The sequence below is a fragment of the Salmo salar genome, chromosome 23 (assembly GCF_965601325.2).
Source record: "Salmo salar chromosome 23, fSalSal1, whole genome shotgun sequence".
Lineage (NCBI taxonomy): Eukaryota > Metazoa > Chordata > Actinopteri > Salmoniformes > Salmonidae > Salmo > Salmo salar.
In genome coordinates this window covers 28,313,804-28,334,066 of record NC_138313.1, presented here as the reverse complement: position 1 = coordinate 28,334,066, position 20,263 = coordinate 28,313,804, and the positions used below count along the sequence as shown (strand labels likewise).

Here is a 20,263-nt window from a genome sequence, read left to right as displayed (position 1 = left end):
GTTTGTCATGGAGAGAGAATTGTTGTCCCCCAATTCTTGCTTTCACTGTGCCATGAATTTTCATGACAGTGATTGATTTGGATGTAAATGGAAGGCTGAGGAGACCTGTGAGTAACTAGTTAAACCAGCCATTTAAAATCAGGCCTGTCAAGAGGAGAGCAAGGGAGACAAAGACAATTGATCGCTAGGTGAAAAGAGATGGACGCTGGAAGCCCAGTGCAGCCGCTTTGTGCCTTTCCAATGCAAGTTTCAAATCATAGGGTGGCAGCTTGACGGCTCCACAATGGGCATCTATGGGATGCTATATCTGACATCCATCGTCAGAAAGGTTATTTCCTTTTCAAGTTGCCCCTCCATCCCCTTTTCTCCCTCACCCCTCAGCCTCTTCATCTCCTTCAAATCAATGGGGAAAAGTCATTGAACATCAGAAGGTAAGTCACTGAATAGATATCAGATTCTTCCCATGACAGAGCGCTTTTGTGCATGTGGATGAGACTGTTATTTTCCCTCCATGCTCTGTGGTAGCAGCGGGGGGAAATGTGAAGATTGATCTCTTACAGAGGTCTTTATGGGACAAAAGTTTAATGTCTTCAATTCATAATATAAATAATAGGTGACAGCAAGCTAAAAATCTGCCCGTCTCTACGTTGTTTCCATAGAAACCAAGGACGGATAAGGAAGGGCTGTCACCATTACTCATCCACAAATCCCTAATATTTAAACATTTTTCAGGAATGGCATAAACTTTATGACGTATGACAGGTCGAAACTTCCAAATGCAGCCTGGCATGAAAGTGACATGAGTAATCTTTCTTAACATAATCCAATTATATTGGCATTGGGCTTAATGCACTTATCTTTTCTTATTGCATTCTAAAGATATCATTAAGTGTCTGCTACAGTAGTAGTGATCAGAGGAGGGTCCATTCTTGGTAGAGCCATGCTCCTCTATGACCACAGCCCCTCTCCTTTTACTCTGCTCTCATACCTAATGAACAACTGACCATACAAACAAATTAAGACACATTTTGATTTTGCTAGGGGCTTTTAGTAATACAGTACTGTATATTTGGGGAGAGTGGAGAAATATTGAGCTTTAAACAGCTTTTCGTGTGGCTCCCATTCAGAGACTATTGGAGCTAATGCATCAGACACACTGCTGTGGCCAACACAGAGGAAGACAGAGGTAACAGTCTGATATAGCCGACTATATGGCCTACAGAGGTTCAAGAAAAAGCATCTAGAGAGAGAAATCCTCTATATGAACCACACCATTTTCATCATAAATCCTACATAACTATGGGGGCTCCCGAGTGGCGCAGCGGTCTAAGGCACTGTATCTCAGTGCTAGAGGCATCACTACAGACACCCTGGTTCAAATCCAGGCTGCATCACAACCGGGTTTGGCCGGTGTAGGCCGTCATTGTAAATAAGAATTTGTTCTTAACTGATAAAATAACGGTTACATAGTCAATGGTTTGTCATTTTAATTGGAATAATTTAATTCCCTTTCATATCAATCCCTTTCATATTCTTAGGACTGGCTATATTTCCAGGTAATCTCTTCTTTAGCAGCACAGTCGACTGCTCATTTGCATATAGCTGCCGATCTGTCACTCCAAAGTGATAACAAGCTGCTGTAAATGTGTTGCTAACTCGTTAGAAAGGATTTTCTAAATAAAAATGCAATAATTACATTGAGATTCTCTCCAAAAGGAATGAAGATGGTAAGGGGAAAGCTTACAGATAACACGTTCAAAGAATCAACTAAATATTTATATGAAATGAAAAAAACAATACCTGCTCCTTGAAATACAGTATTTATTTTTGCGTTTCCCTCTTTATTTCAATAACTGATCAAAAGGAACTCCCACATAGAAACCAATTGATACAAGAACAAACAACTCCTACTTTTACTCCATTCTGAGAACAATATCATGCACCATTACAGAATTTCCTAGCATAACCGGCGCTACACAGATGAATAGCCATGCAGATAGGAGTGAATCGACTGAAAACAACTACAACCCCACTTGGCTGTAAGTCCAGGTGCATCTCCTTGACAGCCATGTCACCCTTCCCTCCCTCCGACCCCTTCCATGCCCCCTCTCCAGTCAGGGTCCCCCTGAGCCCCCCGCGCCCTGGACCCTCCAGCCTGCTCCGCTCCTGCTGTGATGAAAAGCAGGCCGCAATTCCTTTCAATTTTCCCAGTCTGCCCGGGTGCCATTAAAGGCAATCGACTCAGTGAATAGAGGCACTATATCACAATATGCAGGTGCAGGCATGCTGAAGAGGAGAGACATTGTGCCTTTGGAGAGAGAGGAGCTGGCATCCATCTCTCTCAGGCAGACGCTTCAGCACTGTGAGGAGGAGCAGACACACATGCACTGGGGCTGGGGTGAGTTGACGGAGAAAGGAAAAGGAGAGAATAGAAAGTGGAGGAAAAACGGGCCTGTCACATCCTTCATTTTTTCTTTACTTCAGGTAAAAATAAGAAATGTATTTTTGTGCAACAAGGGAGTGAAAAGAGATGTGTGGAATGGACAAGAGTATTTGTGCGGGTGGATAAGGGTCCAGGTGGGCGTGAGACGTAGAGGAGGATGACTGGAGATGTTTGTTATCAGTTGTCTCCAGTCCCCAGACATGTCAGGGCACTTGGGCAAGGCAAGGTGAGGTAGAGGGGCTGAGCCCAGAGGAGTATGGGGTTAGGGCCTGTGGCCAGGGCGGAGGCCACTGTTCTGTAGAAGACCCCACGACCACAGAGAGAGAGTGAGAGAGTGCTTCAGTGGGCCCCATCCCCAACCCTGACTGCCCTAAACACGCTCTCACCCATTGGCTGTCCTGCCTATGACTGCCTCAAGGCCCTATGTGTTTTATTTATAGTGAGGCTGCCTCTTGTTGTTTTATTAATCAGGTACACTACTTCCTCTCCTCACGTGTCTTTATCTTGCTGTGGTCAGCAGCATTTGAGGATGTCTTGTGTGTGACAGACAGGCTCATGAAAAAAAGATAGGACTGTGATGAAGATCAGACTTGTGTAAGTCTCGGAGGCTTTAGAGTTTTTTTTTTTTTTTTGCACTGCAGGGATGGATGCTCCTTTCATTGACTCTTATCCTCACATTCAATTCCATGGCAGTACATCTCACCCACACCGACATACTCTAAAGGGGTCGTTCCACGATAAAAGTGCCTTTAAAAGTGCCTAAACTTAATATTTAATTTTAAAAGCCTGTTATAGTGAATGAAGTACCCTTTAGTATAGACCACATGGAAAATTCAATAAATTAAGAGTTTATTTCCCAAATGCTATATCCACCAATTTTTCACATTTGTGTTTTTTTTCATCAGAAATGATTGCTTGCGGCCTCCGAGTGGTGCAGCGGTCTAAGGCAATGCATTGCAGTGCTTGAAGCATGGCTGGTAGAGATTTGGCTGGTAGAGATTTCCTTGTCCAATCGCGCTCTACCTTCGCCTTTCCCCAGTGGTTACAGGAGTTGCAGCGATGGGACAATACTGTAACTACCAATTGGATATCACAAAATTGGGGAGGAAAAAGGGCTAAAAGTAAAAAAAAAAAAGGATTGCTTATAGGTACCTTCATGTGTGTGTGTGTGTGTAAAATAGTACAGTTCTTTATAGAAAAAAAAATGTTATTTGTTACATTTGACCGTGGAAAAAACGTAGCCATACTACTTGTTTCTCTGAGAGTGAGGCGGATGTATAGCATTTTGCAAAAAAACATCATAGTGTAAAAGCAGGTTAGCAAGTTCTACTCTTTTTGGCGATTTTCTGGTGTTTTGTGGCGGAAAACTGAAAGGGTCGAGCATAACACATTAATTCTGTTACCCCACCCTTCTGCACACAACAAGGGGGGATTTATGGCTTATTTAAGATGAAATCGTCAACCCTGTTACGGTCAACCTGTCAGGGATTTCGTCGTCGTCAGACGATATGGCGAAATCATCGTCGGAAAAGGAGGACCAATATGCAGCAGGATTGAGATTGTTCATCTTGAACATTTAATAAACTCAAAATGAACATACAAAAATAACAAAACGAACTCACGATTTATAGACAGTCTTCTCAGGCTCACATACGCTAGACAAGAAACAATCTCCCACAAATGACAAACACACCCTAATATATGGGACTCTCAATCAAAGGCAAAGAGAAAACACCTGCCTTCAATTGAGAGTTCCAACCCCAATTAATCAACCATAGAAACACACTCACTAGACTCCACATAGAAATACATAAACATAGACCATAAACCAAAAACCCGGAAATACTAAATCAAACGCCCTTTTACCAAAACACCACCCCGAACCACATAAAACAAATATCCTCTACCACGTCCTGACCAAACTACAATGACAATTAACCCTTATACTGGCCAGGACGTGACACAACCCTGTTACGGTCAACCCTGTTACTTTATTTGGCACTTAATAGGCATGTACTATAGTACTTTTTTTGAGATGGAAATGTGGGTTTTATTTATACTGAACAAAAATACAAACGCAACATGTAAAGTGTTGGTCCCATGTTTCAGCTGAAATAAAAGATCTCAGAAATGTTCCATACGCACAAAAGCTTATTTCTCACAAATTGTTTGCACAAACTTGTTTACGTCCCTGTTAGTGAGCATTTCTGCTTTGCCAAGATAATCCATCCACCTGACAGGTGTGGCATATCCAGAAACTGGTTAAACAGAATGTCATTACACAGGTGCACCTTGTGCTTGGGACAATAAAAGGTCACTCTAAAATGTGCAGTTTTGTCACACAACACAATGCCACAGATGTCTCAAGTTTTGAGGGAGCGTGCAATTGGCATGCTGACTGTAGGAATAGTATAGTTGAACATGTGCTCTTTACTAGAGAATGTAATTGTTTTGTTGTTGAAAAGTTACACGACACAAAAGGTACTCATTTGGTGGAACGACCCAGAGAGCTCCAACTGTCTGGCTACAACTACTATGCTATGGTAACAATGGAGAGTACTGAGTGCTGTATATCAGGCTTGAGGACTTCACTTTGTTCAGCCTTTCTGAGTAAAAAAAACATTTCATAAACAATTATTCTCACACGTATGTTGAGATCTAGGCTATAACTGCAGGCAGGGATAAAAAGGACTAGGTTCCTGATGATTTACCCTGACAGTAATTCCATACCCTAGCCTCCAGCTTATCAGAAACAAATTTGTCTGTATCGATCTCTACAGTATTGAAGATTCTAAACCAGAGCAAGATAATCTTCCCTTTTGGAATTAGACACACAGACACATAGGATCGGTCCCCAAACCAACTGGGCCACTATCACACTATCATCCTTCTAGGTAACGTTTGACAGGCTGAAGTTACCAGAAATACACTAGTATCACACACTTATCTGCAGCCCAAAAGACGTGATAGGAGGGAGTGATAATGAATATCCATCTCCAAATTGAATGAGCATACTACAGGCTATGTATTTTTCTCCCCATTCAGCTGACGCATTCAGAGCATAGCATCCTCATCTGCCACAGACAGGCGCCACAGCCTCTCCTCCCAATACCTAAATATGTTTTTCGCCCATTTACAACAAATTAAGTTTCCATCAAAGTAAATTTCAAGCTTGGCTGCATTTGGAGGGTGAGCAACTCTTTTCATAAATTTTCATTATTTTCTCCTAACAAATTATCTACTGTAAAACTCGCTCCTCTCTCCCCCTTCTCTCTCTCTCTCTCTCCTCTTTTCTCTCTTTTTCTTTCCAGGGTCCCAGGTATGGATCTAGGAATGGAAAGCAATTACACTGTCAGAAAAGTATATCCTGACTTATTAAAAAACCTGAATACTTTTTTCTCTTCCTTTGACACATGAGAGAGGAGGCCTGACAACAAAATTAAACACATACTTTTTTTTTTACATGCACAGTCCTCCATCCATGGAGTCATCTAGAAAGCAGTGGTTAGTAAATATTAATTGGCGGGCGGCAGAGAGAGAGATAGACGGCAGTACAGAGCTCTGCGGCTGGGATTAGAATTCTCTAAGAGAATGAGAATCTGAACACTGCAGGGGCTCCATTTGAGAAAGCATCACTCTTCCTCTGTCACTCGACAACTCAGTTCCCTAACCACCTCCACATGACTCCAACACTGCCCTGCCTGCCGCTAGGCAGCACCTACAGTACCCACCTCCCTCCACAAAGCTTTTCTTCCCACACTGCACCACCATTACCCAGCTAGCCACACCACTGAGCTTAGTGTTGGTGAGAAGTCTCTGGCCCAGACTGAGGTTCCAGGGTCAGCTACAGTACCACTTCTCCTCTGTTGCAGAAGTCTTCAGATTGTGAGGACAGGGTTGTTGATGATGGAGGAGATCTATCTAGCATAGGTGAGTGCAGTGGGAGAAAGGAGGACAGACTGAGAGGAGGCTCTGGCATGGTGTTGTATCTGAGGCAGAGAGAGAGCTGCTGCCAGCTAAGTGACAACAAAAAGCCATTCTGGGTGATATCCTCCTCTCCATAAAGTACTTCTCTCTCCTCTCTCACCACTCAGATGTTCTATCTGGTGCACAAGCTTGAGAGAGAGTTAAGACTTAAAGGTGTGAGCCATTTCCAATTTCAAAAAGAAATATCTCTGACAGCAAATCTGATATCTTTTTGCCTGCATTATAATAAGGATCAATTTACAGTTTTGGAAGTCAACTTGGAAAATACACCACTGTCTGACAACCCCTCTACTGAATAATCGTTCTACCACATATAGGCTATGTTACTGCCAATGGCCACTGTCTCCACCACACAAGCCATACCTACCTTTTATCCAGGTCAAAGACCAATGAAAGCCAATGGAAAATACTGACAGTCCACCAGCTTCTTGTCATAGCAACCAGAGCCAGGCACAACCATCAAGCAGAAGTGATCATGCATGACCCCGCAACCTCAATCAGAAACGTAGAGTCGGGGTCCGGTGTATGACATTACAGGCTATTCAGATATAGGCAAACACTATTCCTCTAGTTCAGGGTGACAGCAAGACATCAGAACTAGATATCATCTATTCCCTCGACCTGTTCCTAAGTACTTCCACTTAGTACTGTTGCTGTATGTGATATTGTGCTCTCAGCTCATACAGATGATAATGAAGGTAGATTGGCAGGCGGTCTGATGGTGGACCAACAATAATAATAATAATAATCGTTTGGTCAACAGTTGGAGAGCTCTCCAAATTAGAACGCCATCATATAATCATTCATAGAAGAACCAACATGTCAACAGTATCCTTGAACGGGGGATGTGAAAGAGTGGGCACACAAAGAAGAGCAGGATGCTTCATGATATTGCGAGAGACACTTTGGCTGCTGTTAAGCCAGTAAATGACTAGACTTCATGCAGTTACCCAGCAGCCTGGTTTCAGACGGCACAGCCATCCATCCGCCATGCAGTAGGAAAGACAAGCCTAGTCTCCCTCTCTTCTCTAGCATCAGCTACTAACGTTCCAGTCAGTCTGACCTTATCTCCTAGTGGAAGGTAAAGTCGCTATTGATTAAATCTTGGCACACAGTGTACAAACACAGTGATAAGCCCAGCAGACCGCCGCAGTGCCAACTCCGTGGGCCAAAGGCCCCTCTCATCCTTTATTCCCACTAACAGGCACCAGGACACAGTCCACTACAGCCTGTCTGCAGGAGACCCAGCGACCATTAGGACCGCAGAATATCACCTTCCCAGACCAGCACATTCTTTCCAGCTTCCCCATGCCTCCCCCTCCTTGGAGCCTTTGGACGGAGGAGCCTCATAAAAGTCTATGTGAGCTGCGGGATTCCACAGAGCCCTGAACGTTTGAAAGTGACATCCACAGGGCACTGTAGAAGCCCTATTATTGTAGACGAGCTCGGTTTTGTGAAGCATTCAATACTCCTAAAGGAGCAAAGGGTGTTGTGGATATTACAGCAAGCACTGTGTAAGCTCTATTGCAACCATGTCCGTTTATTGTTTCCCTAAGTCAAATTTGAGGAACCTATTTTTGTTATTTCAGCTGCACACTTCAACATTAAACAAATCCTGTGTTTTGCACAATACTTTAATGGTGATTATTTCCTCTTGAAATATGATAAGTATTTGTGGAACTTAGTGGTGGCAGGTGAGGGGTGCAGGCTTAAGGATGGCCATCGACTCCTCACTCTCATTTGCACATTCATCTTAGATACGGGCTGCCGATACGGGCTGCTTTTTCAGAGGTAAAACAAAATTGTATCACAGTTGGCCATCATGACAGGAAAGGAATGGTAAAAGTGCTTTCACTGAAACTCCTACTCTGCTAAGAAAATGCTTTGTCCGTGTGTGTACTAGCACCAATACTGGGCCCTGACTGTCTTTTTAGTAGTCAATACAAAATAAATGGTGGAATAGTTTTAAGGAAACTTATACGTGGAGTGCGTACACTTGTTAGCAGAGAAAGGTCCAGGCAGAATCCATTCTGTCTACATGGACTTGTCCCTCACACAACTGTCAAGGAATGGATTGCAGGAGAAATGTTCAGACAGTGAGAATGGATACAGGGGAATGGATACAGTGCATGACCCTTCCACAGAAACTCTATAAAACCCTGTATAAAATCCACTAGTCCATCACAGACGTGTAGACCATCACAAAGAATGTGTTAGGGTACAAGTAGCAAGAGAGACATCAGCTTTATCCATAAAGTCTGTCTTAAAAGAGACGAAGGAAAGAAACCTCTGACCATTAAAAAAAGTCGGAGCTGCCTGTTCTGCTGTTTCAAGTTGTCACACATGAACAGAGGTTTTTCAAACCTCATCCCACATCTCATTGATTGACACCTGGGCAAATGCAGATGGCAAAAAGATTTCCATACACTCACTGACACAAACCTGCACACACACTGCTTAGTATGCTTACAATGCTTTGTCTTCACCTGGCACATACGCCATCAAAAAGCAGTTTTACTGCTGGTCCCTGCAGCAGATCTAGGTGCTATAAAAACGAACGCATGTAAGGGGAGTGGGGAAAAGTGAAAGAGAACAATAAAGGGATGGTAGAGAGACGGAGGCTGAAAGGCAATACACAGTTCAAGCATTTGTTATTATCCCAGAAGTGCAATTATAGTAGTCCTCCCCTATTATAGTGGAGCTATGTTCTCTCTATGTGTTTGGTGGAGATGAGGCATCACAATTACTGTAGCTGTTTATTGGTAGGCAGGTAGACCTAGTGTGTCACAGCAGCTTGGCCCTGAGGCCTGCTTCCCTGTGTCTGCTTGTCTTCCACTCTCAAATTCTGTCACTCTAAGTCGACTTTGTCTCCCACTCATCTTTTCTAGCTTTGTTTACTTTCCCTGAGACAGCAGCAAATGTACTCACAGACTTTACAGTCCCTCATCCCTCCAACAATGAGGGACAGTTCATCTGATAAATCTGAGTAGAAGAGGGGGTTTAAATTGATTCTTTTTACATTTCGTTTATTAAAACAAGCACACATAAAACTTGAAAAAGAAAAACAGTTGAAGTCGGAAGTTTACATACACCTTATCCAAATATATTTAAACTCAGTTTTTCACAATTCCTGACATTAATCCTAGTAAAACTTCCCTGTCAAAGGTCAGTTAGGATCACCACTTTATTTTACATGCTTTTTCAGTTCTGCCCACAAATGTTCTATAGGATTGAGGTCAGGGCTTTGTGATGGCCACTCCAATACCTAGACTTTGTTGTCCTTAAGCCATTTTGCAACAACTTTGGAAGTATGCTTGGGGTCATTGTCCATTTGGAAGACCCATTTGCAACCAACCACGGTTGGGATGGTGTTATTCGGCTTGCAAGCAAACATAACGATAGTCATTATGGCCAAAGTTCTATTTTTGTTTCGTCAGACCAGAGGACATTTCTCCAAAAAGTATGATCTTTGTCCACATATGCAGTTGCAAACCGTAGTCTGGCTTTTTTATGGCAGTTTTGGAGCAGTGGCTTCTTCCTTGCTGAGTGGCCTTTCAGGTTATGTCGATATAGGACTCGTTTTACTGTGGATATAGATACTTTTGTACCTGTTTCCTCCAGCATATTCACAAGGTCCTTTGCTGTTGTTCTGGGATTGATTTGCACTTTTGCACCAAAGTACATTCATTTCTAGGAGACAGAAGGCATCTCCTTCCTGAGCGGTGTGAAGGCTGCATGGTCCCATGGTGTTTATACTTGCGCACTATTGTTTGTACAGATGAACCTTCAGGCGTTTGGAAATTGCTCCCAAGGATGATTGTGGAGGTCTACAATTTTTTTACTGATTGCTTTTGATTTTCCTATGATGTCAAGCAAAGAGGCACTGTGTTTGAAGGTAGGCCTTGAAATACATCCACAGGTACACATCCAATTGACTCAAATGATGTCAATTAGCCTATCAGAAGCTTCTAAAGCCATGCCATCATTTTCTGGAATTTTCCAAGCTGTTTAAAGGCACAGTCAACTTAGTGTTTGTAAACTTCTGACCCACTGGAATTGTGATACAGTGAATTATTAGTGAAATAATCTGTCTGTAAACAATTGTTGGAAAAATGACTTGTGTCACGCACAAAGTAGATGTCCTAACCGACTTGCCAAAACTATAGTTTGTTAACAAGAAATTTGTGGAGTGGTTGAAAAACGAGTTTTAATGACACCAACCTTAGGGGAAGTAAACTTCTGACTTCAACTGTACATGTACATTAGTAAATTCATGGAGGATAACACACAAAGTCTAGGACTTATTTCCATTGTGGTCCTCTTGTGACAAAATTGCTCTGCAAGATTGGCAACACAGTGTTACACAGCATGACAGCGAAACATAGAGTGGCTTGCAAAGTATTCACCCCCTTGGCATTTTTCCTATTTTGTTGCCTCATAACCTGGAATTAAAATAGATTTTTTGGGGGGGTTGTATCATTTGATTTACACAACATGCCTACCACTTTGAAGATGCACATTTTTTTTTTATTGTGAAACAAACAAGAAATAAGACAAAAAAAACAGAAAACTTGAGCGTGCGTAACTATTCACCCCCGAAAGTCAATCATTTGTAGAGCAACCTTTTGCAGCAACTACAGTTGCAAGTCTCTTGGGGCAAGTCTCTATAAGCTTGGCACATCTAGCCACTGGGATTTTTGCCCATTCTTCAAGGCAAAACTGCTCCAGCTCCTTCAAGTTGGATGGGTTCCACTGTTATACAGCAATCTTTAAGTCATACCACAGATTCTCAATTGGATTGAGGTCTGGGCATTGACTAGGCCATTCCAAGACATTTAAACCACTCGAGTGTTGCTTTAGCAGTATGCTTAGGGTCATTGTCTTGCTGGAAGGTGTACCTCCGTCCCAGACTCAAATCTCTGGAAGACTGAACCAGGTTTCCCTCAATAATATTCCTGTATTTAGCGCCATCCATCATTCCTTCAATTCTGACCAGTTTCCCAGTCCCTGCCGATGAAAAACATGCCCACAGCATGATGCTGCCACCACCATGTCTCACTGTGGGGGTGGTGTTCTCGAGGTGATGGGAGGTGTTGGGTTTGCGCCAGACATAGCGTTTTCCTTGATGGCCTAAAAGCTACATTTTAATCTCATCTAACCAGAGTACCTATTTTTTGTTTGGGGAGTCTCCCACATGCCTTTTGGCGAACACCAAACGTGTTTGCTTATTTTTTTCTTTAAGCAATGGCTTTTTTTCTGGCCACTCTTCCATAAAGCCCAGCTCTGTGGAGTGTACGACTTAAAGTGGTCCTATTGACAGATACTCCAATCTCCGCTGTGGAGCTATGCAGCTCCTTCAGGGTTATCTTTGGTCTCTTTGTTGCCTCTCTGATTAATGCCCTCTTTGCCTGGTCTGTGAGTTTTGGTGGGTGGCCCTCTCTTGGCAGGTTTGTTGTGGTGCCATATTCTTTCAATTTTTTAATAATGGATGCCTACCACTCCGTGGGATGTTCAAAGTTTCCGTTTTTTTATAACCCAACCCTGATCTGTACTTCTCCACAACTTTGTCCCTGACCTGTTTGGAGAGCTCCTTGGTCTTCATGGTGCCGCTTGCTTGGTTGTGCCCCTTGCTTAGTGGTGTTGAAGACTCTGGGGCCTTTCAGAACAGGTGTATATATACTGAGATCATGTGACAGATCATGTGACACTTAGATTGCACACAGGTGGACTTTATTTAACTAATTATGTGATTTCTGAAGGTAATTGGTTGCACCAGATCTTATTTAGGGTTTCATAGCAAAGGGGGTGAATACATATGCACGCACATCTTTTCTGTTTTAATTTTAATTTTATTTTTTGAAACAAGTAATTTTTTTCATTTCACTTCACCAATTTGGACTATTTTGTGTATGTCCATTACATGAAATCTAAATAAAAATCTATTTAAATTACAGATTGAAATGCAACAAAATAGGAAAAATGCCAAGGGGGGTGAATATTTCTGCAAGGCACTGTATAAAAAACGAATACAAGAAACACATGTATTTCATTATTGCAGTTACATCGGAGGGAACATTCATATGGGCACACAAGTTTTTAACCTTATTTTTAAAGCTGCCCAGAGAGGACATCGTTTTTATGGGCACTCTGAGGTTCCTGTATACAAGAAAGCATCTTTCCCAGCATTACTCCTGAACCTGTATAAACACACATTAGCAACACCTGATCTGTTGCTGTGGTTGTGTGCATCCCTAACATGGGGAAAGTAATCAGTCCAATATCTGGGCGCAGAACCATAAATAATCCTGTTAACCAGACCCAGTGTAGCGTAGTCAAAATGCCATTGAATCAGGGCAGTGGCTAGCACTCTCATTGAGTCCTTATCAAGCAGCTTGGACATTCTTGGCCAAAACCTGGTCCTAGCGTTACATTTCCCTAGCATTTTATTGGCCATGCTCACACCCCCCCAAGCTTCCATCAAGGATACAGCCCAGGTAACTAACAGATGTTTTTAAAGTAAACGTGGAGGAACTGTGTCACTGAAAAATTCCAGCCCTGAAGATCTGACAAGCACTTCCAGGCTCATTCTGGGCTGAAATAATCTAAGCATCTGCTGATTTATAATCACGCCTCAAATGTGTAGTAACATCTTTGAAATGTAGCTTTCCAATCAGTTCCATTTGGAGCTATGACTAGCCTAAGAGCAAGCCATACCTAATGATCAGAAATAATGAGCATTGTAAAGCACTTTCTATCTTATGCCTACGTGCACAAGTTAAACTGAGAGTGAGAGGCTGATTGAAAATGATATTATTCATGATAAGGCACTCAGTCAAGGTCACTGGTGAATGTCACACTAAATGGCGAGGCTTTTGTCTTACCCCCTGATGATTTACTATAGGTCCATGGAGTCTACATCTGAAAGGGCAACTGTATGTGTAGATATGCACATGTGATCTGTGTGTGTGTGTGTGTGTGTGTGTGTGTGTGTGTGTGTGTGTGTGTGTGTGTGTGTGTGTGGTGTGTGTGTGTGTGTGTGTGTGTGTGTGTATGGAGTATATTATCTCCATACACGTATGGTAAGTTCCACCAGAAAACATGTATCATGTGGCTGTGTGGAGCCACTAGAGGGACTGGGGCTCTTTACTGCAGCAGACGGAAAGGTCCCCTCATCCCTCTCTCATTGCAGGTCGTAATGAGAGGGCTGGGCCAGGCTGTCAAAGACCCAGGACCACAGGACATTAAAAGACAAATAAGGCCATAAAACACCTCTATGACTATGCATACTAATCTTTAGTTCGAGTGCCAACTCACTCTGTTTTATGTCTGAATTCATCACAAAGTGCCAGTGCGGCATAAAAGCAGAACTAATACTCTACACTTTCAAGCCCTCATTTGTACTTGAAAGTGTGATAGGACAGTGGGAAGCCTACAAATACAATTCAATTGAATTCTAATTCTATGATGTGAACTATGGAAGGAATATGCTGATGCCTGTTCTTGTCTTTGTTGCCAATTCTGGGCTCCTATTGGTTGAGATATCCACATCATCAACATCATCTGCCCTTCAAACCAAATTTCATAAATATTTGACTCATTTTTATCAATAAATGCAATTTCATCATTGGTGCTTGCAGCTAGCTTTCCTTGACAAATGTAAAAAAAAAAAAAAAGAAAAAAAAAAAAGAACTCTCAAGCATTTCTAATGAGTTTTTCTCCTACAATTATTTGATAAGAGCAAACAGTACTGCAGGCAGCGTGCATGATCCAGTACCTGCTCCTGTGAGAGGTGAGAGCTCTCCTGATTACACGCAGCAGTGCTATCCCTCAAAGGGCAACCAGCGTGCAGCGCTGCACAGGCACAACACAGAGAGAGACAGAGAAACACACTATGGCTGGCTCCCCCAGCCTCCACACCACACCACACCTCCTAGCACAGTCAAGGACGCTACTCCTGTCCTCTCTCAGGCTACAATCACACAGAGTTGAACAGTCACACTGATAACATGAAAAAGTGAAGCAGAGGACTGCTGGACCTGGGCTGGGGGCTCTCTGGTATTCTGTTGAAAACGGTATGATGAGGGAGAGATGACACACAACGACACAAACACACACATGTATATGCATGCAAGAACGCACACACACACTCACTCACCACACTGAGCCCCAGCTGCTCTCTCTGCAGGTAGTCCAGGTTCCTGCGCTCCAAGCTGTCCAGGTAGTGCTGCAGTCTGGTGTAGGTGTAGGGGTAGCAGTAGGCAAACTGGTACACATCATCCTCTCGGTCAAAGCAGAAGGCGAAGGACATCACATAGTTCCTCCGATGGTCAGGGCAACGGTAGTAGTACACATTCTTAGCTGGGAGTCTTTGCCTGCAAGGACAGAAGGACATATGATAAAGGATTTACAGTGAATTCATCTCTCATATACAATACATGAGAATCATTCATATGGTATAAATCTTTACATATTGGAGAAAAAATAAAATATATTTTTTTTTATTTCACCTTTATTTAACTAGGTAAGTTAGTTGAGAACAAGTTCTCATTTACAACTGCGACCTGGCCAAGATAAAGCAAAGCAGTGCAACACAAACAACAACACAGAGTTACACATGGAAAAAACAATAACACAATAGAAAAAAAGACTCTATATACAGTGTGTGCAAATGGTGTGAGGAGGTCAGGCAATAAATAAGCCATAGTAGCGAAGTAATTACAGTTTAGCAAATTAACATTGGAGTGATAGATGAGCAGATGATGATGTGCAAGTAGAAATACTGGTGTACAAAAGAGCAGAAAAGTAAATAAATACAATATGGGGATGAGGTAGGTAGATTGGGTGGGCTATTTACAGATGGGCTATGTACAGCTGCAGTGATCGGTTAGCTGCTCAGATAACTGATGTTTAAAGTTAGTGAGGGAAATACAAGTCTCCAGCTTCAGCGATTTTGCAATTCATTCCAGTCATTGGCAGCAGAGAACTGGAAGGAAAGGCGGCCAAAGGAGGTGTTGGCTTTGGGGACGACCAGTGAGATATACCTGCTGGAGTGCCTGCTACGGGTGGGTGTTGTTATCGTGACCAGTGAGCTGAGATAAGGCGGAGCTTTACCTAGCATAGACTTATAGATGACCTAGAGCCAGTGGGTCTGGCGACGAATATGTAGCAAGGGCCAGCCGACTAGAGCCAACAGGTCGCAGTGGTGGGTGGTATAAGGGGCTATGGCGACAAAACGGATGGCACTGTGATAGACTGCATCCAGTTTGCTGAGTAGAGTATGTAAGCTATTTTGTAAATTACATCGCTGAAGTCGAGGATCGGTAGGATAGTCAGTTTTAAGAGGGTATGTTTGGCAGCTTGAGTGAAGGAGGCTTTGTTGCGAAATAGGAAGCCGATTCTAGATTTAATTTTGGATTGGAGATGTTTAATATGAGTCTGGAAGGAGAGTTTACAGTCTAGCCAGACACCTAGGTATTTGTAGTTGTCCACATATTCTAAGTCAGAACCGTCCAGAGTAGTGATGCTAGTCGGGCGGGCGGGTGCTGGCAGTGAACGGTTGAAAAAGATGCATTTGGTTTTATTAGCGTTAACCTGTTATGGCTAGGGGCAGTATTTTCACGGCTGGATAAAAAACGTACCCGATTTAATCTGGTTACTACTCCTGCCCAGTAACTAGAATATGCATATAATTATTGGCTTTGGATAGAAAACACTCCAAAGTTTCTAAAACTGTTTGAATGGTGTCTGTGAGTATAACAGAACTCAAATGGCAGGTCAAAACCTGAGAGATTCCTTTACAGGAAGTGGCCTGTCTGACCATTTCTTGAACTTCTTTGCCATCTCTATCTATTACAAAGGATCTCTGCTCTAACGTGACACACTTCCTACGTCTTCCATAGGCTCTCAGAGCCCGGGAAAAAACATAATGTCGTCATCCCAGCCCCAGGCTGAAACACATTATCGCCTTTGTCAAGTGGCCGATCAAGGGACTGTGGGCTTAGGCGCGTGCACTGGCCGCCCCCGTCTTTGTGATTTTTCCTCTGTTTGCCGAAAAGGAGATTCCCGGTCGGAATATTATCGCTTTTTTACGAGATAAATTGCATAAAAATTGATTTTAAACAGCGGTTGACATGCTTCGAAGTACGGTAATGGAATATTTTGAATTTTTTTGTCACGAATTGCGCCATGCGCACGACCCTGATTTACCATTTCGGATAGTTTCTGGAACGCACGAACAAAACGCCGCTATTCGGATATAACGATGGATTATTTGGGACCAAACCAACATTTGTTATTGAAGTAGCAGTCCTGGGAGTGCATTCTGACGAAGACAACAAAGGTAATAACATTTTTGTTATAGTAAATCTGATTTTGGTGAAGGCTAAACTTGCCGGGTGTCTAAATAGCTACCCCGTGATGGCTGGGCTATGTACTTAGAATATTGCAAAATGTGCTTTCACCAAAAAGCTATTTTAAAATCGGACATATCGAGTGCATAGAGGAGTTCTGTATCTATAATTCTTAAAATAATTGTTATGCTTTTTGTGAACGTTTATCCTGAGTAATTTAGTAAATTGTTAGTAAATTCCCCGGAAGTTTGCGGGGGGTATGCTAGTTCTGAACGTCACATGCTAATGTAAAAAGCTGTTTTTTGATATAAATATGAACTTGATTGAACAAAACATGCATGTATTGTATAACATAATGTCCTAGGTGTGTCATCTGATGAAGATCATCAAAGGTTAGTGCTGCATTTAGCTGTCTTCTGGGTTTTTGTGACATTATATGCTAGCTTGAAAAATGGGTGTTTGATTATTTCTGGCTGGGTACTCTGCTGACATAATCTAATGTTTTGCTTTCGCTGTAAAGCCTTTTTGAAATCGGACAGTGTGGTTAGATAAAGGAGAGTCTTGTCTTTAAAATGCTGTGAAATAGTCATATGTTAGAAAAAAAATTGTATTTTTGAGGAATTTGTAATTCGCGCCACGCCTATCATTGGATATTGGAGCAGGTGTTCAGCTAGTGGAACGTCTAGGTTAAAGAGCAGTTGGAGGCCACAGAAGGAGTGTTGTATGGCATTGAAGCTCGTTTGGAGGTTAGTTAACACAGTGTCCAAAGAAGGGCCAGATGTATACAGAATGGTGTCATCTGCATAGAGGTGGATCAGGGAATCACCCGCAGCAAGAGCGACATCATTGATATATACAGAGAAAAGAGTCAGCCCGAGAATTGAACCCTGTGGTACCCCCATAGACACTGCCAGAGGTCCAGACAACAGGCCCTCCGATTTGACACACTGAACTCTGTCTGAGAAGTAGTTGGTGAACCAGGCGAGGCAGTCATTTGAGAAACCAAGGCTGTTGAATCTGCCGATAAGGATACGGTGATTGACATAGTCGAAAGCCTTGGCCCGGTCGATGAAGACGGCTGCACAGTACTGTCTTTTATCGATGGCGGTTATGATATTGTTCAGGACCTTGAGCGTGGCTGAGGTGCACCCGTGACCAGCTTGGAAACTGGATTGCACAGCGGAGAAGGTACGGTGGGATTCGAAATGGTCAGTGATCTGTTTATTAACTTGGCTTTCGAAGACTTTAGAAAGGCAGGGCAGGATGGATATAGGTCTATAACAGTTTGGGTCTAGAGTGTCATCCCCATTGAAGAGGGGGATGACCGCGGCAGCTTTCCAATCTTTAGGGATCTCGGACGATACAAAAGAGAGGTTGAACAGACTGGTAATAGGGGTTGCAAAAATGGCGGCAGATAATTTTAGAAAGAGAGGGTCCAGATTGTCTAGCCCAGCTGATTTGTACGGGTCCAGGTTTTGCAGCTCTTTCAGAACATCTGCTATTTGGATTTGGGTGAAGGAGAAGCTGGGGAGGCTTGGACAAGTAGCTGCGGGGGGTGTGGAGCTGCTGGCCGGGGTTGGGGTAGCCAGGAGGAAAGCATGGCCAGCCGTAGAGAAATGCTTACTGAAATTCTTGATTTTTGTGGATTTATCGGTGGTGACAGTGTTACCTAGCAGTGCAGTGGGCAGCTGGAAGGAGGTGCTCGTATTCTCCATGGACTCTACAGTGTCCCAAAACTTTTTGGAGTTAGAGCTACAGGATGCAAATTTCTGTTTGAAAAAGCTAGCCTTTGCTTTCCTGACTGACTGCGTGTATTGGTTCCTGATTTCCCTGAAAAGTTGCATATCGCGGGGACTATTCGATGCTAGTGCAGTCCGCCACAGGATGTTTTTGTGTTGGTCGAGGGCAGTCAGGTCTGGAGTGAACCAAGGGCAATATCTGTTCTTAGTTCTACATTTTTTGAAAGGGGCATGCTTATTTAAGATGGTGAGGAAATGACTTTTAAAGAACGACCAGGCATCCTCTACAGACGGGATGAGGTCAATATCCTTCCAGGATACCCGGGCCAGGTCGATAAGTAAGGCGTTTTAGGGAGTGTTTGACAATGATGAGGGGTGGTCGTTTGATCGCGGACCCATAGCGGATGCAGGCAATGAGGCAGTGATCGCTGAGATCCTGATTGAAAACAGCAGAGGTGTATTTGGAGGGCAAGTTGGTCAGGATAATATCTATGAGGGTGCCCATGTTTACGGATTTAGGGTTGTACCTGGTGGGTTCCTTGATCATTTGTGTGAGATTGAGGGCATCTAGCTTAGATTGTAGGACTGCCGGGGTGTTAAGCATATCCCAGTTTAGGTCACATAGCAAAATGAACTCTAAAGATAGATGGGTTGCAATCATTTCACATATGGTGTCCAGGGCACAGCTGGGAGCTGAGGGGGGTCGATAACAGGCGGCAACAGTGAGAGACTTATTTCTGGAGAGATTCATTTTTAAAATTAGAAGCTCGAACTGTTTGGGCATAGACCTGGAAAGTATGACAGAACTTTGCAGGCTATCTCTGCAGTAGATTGCAACTCCTCCCCCTTTGGCAGTTCTATCTTGACGGAAAATGTTGTAGTTGGGGATGGAAATCTCAAAGGTTTTGGTGGCCTTCCTTAGCCAGGATTCAGACACGGCAAGGACATCAGGGTTGGCGGAGTGTGCTAAAGCAGTGAGTAAAACAAACTTAGGGAGGAGGCTTCTGATGTTAACATGCATGAAACCAAAGCTTTTTCGGGTTACAGAAGTAAACAAATGAGAGTGCTTGGGGACACGCAGGGCCTGGGTTAACCTCCACATTACCCGAGGAACAGAGGAGGAGTAGGATGAGTGTACGGCTAAAGGCTATCAAAACTGGTCGTCTAGTGCGTTGGGGACAGAGAATAAAAGCAGCAGATTTCTGGGCGTGGTAGAATAGATTCAGGGCATAATGTACAGACAGGGGTATGGTGGGGTGCGGGTACAGTGGAGGAAAACCCAGGCACCGAGTGATGATAAGAGAGGTTGCATCTCTGGACGGGCTAGTTATGCTGGATGAGGTCAACACGTGTGGGAGGTGGGACAAAGGAGGTATCTGAGGCATGTTGAGTGGGACTAGGGGCTCTGCAGTAAACTAAGACAATAATAACTATCCTAAACAACAGTGTGGAAGGCATATTGGCATTTGAGAGAGACATAAAGCGTGGCATAAAGCAATCACAGGTGTTGATTGGGAGAGCTAGCTAAGGCAACAACGGGTAAGACAACAACAGCTAATCAGCTAAACAGGTAAAATGGCGGTGAATGGGCAGAGAGGGTCGGTTAACTACACAGTTGGGGCCGACAGATAAACAAAAAGAAACAAAATGGAGTACCGTGATTAATGAATAGTCCAGCAGGCATCAGCTATGTAGACAAGTGATCATAGGGTCTCGTGAACAGCAATAGATGGAACAGGGAAGCC

At 43.2% G+C, this 20,263-nt stretch overlaps 1 protein-coding gene across 1 annotated transcript in view; it reads right to left on the bottom strand.

The window, feature by feature from the left end:
- Positions 1–20,263, bottom strand: part of LOC100286605 (cytosolic carboxypeptidase 6) — a 471,389-nt gene that overhangs the window by 168,360 nt on the left and 282,766 nt on the right. Inside the window, exon 5 of the mRNA XM_014169493.3 lies at positions 14,586–14,802. Within this exon, the coding sequence (XP_014024968.1) occupies positions 14,586–14,802 (217 nt within the window). The remainder of the gene's footprint in view (positions 1–14,585; positions 14,803–20,263) is intronic.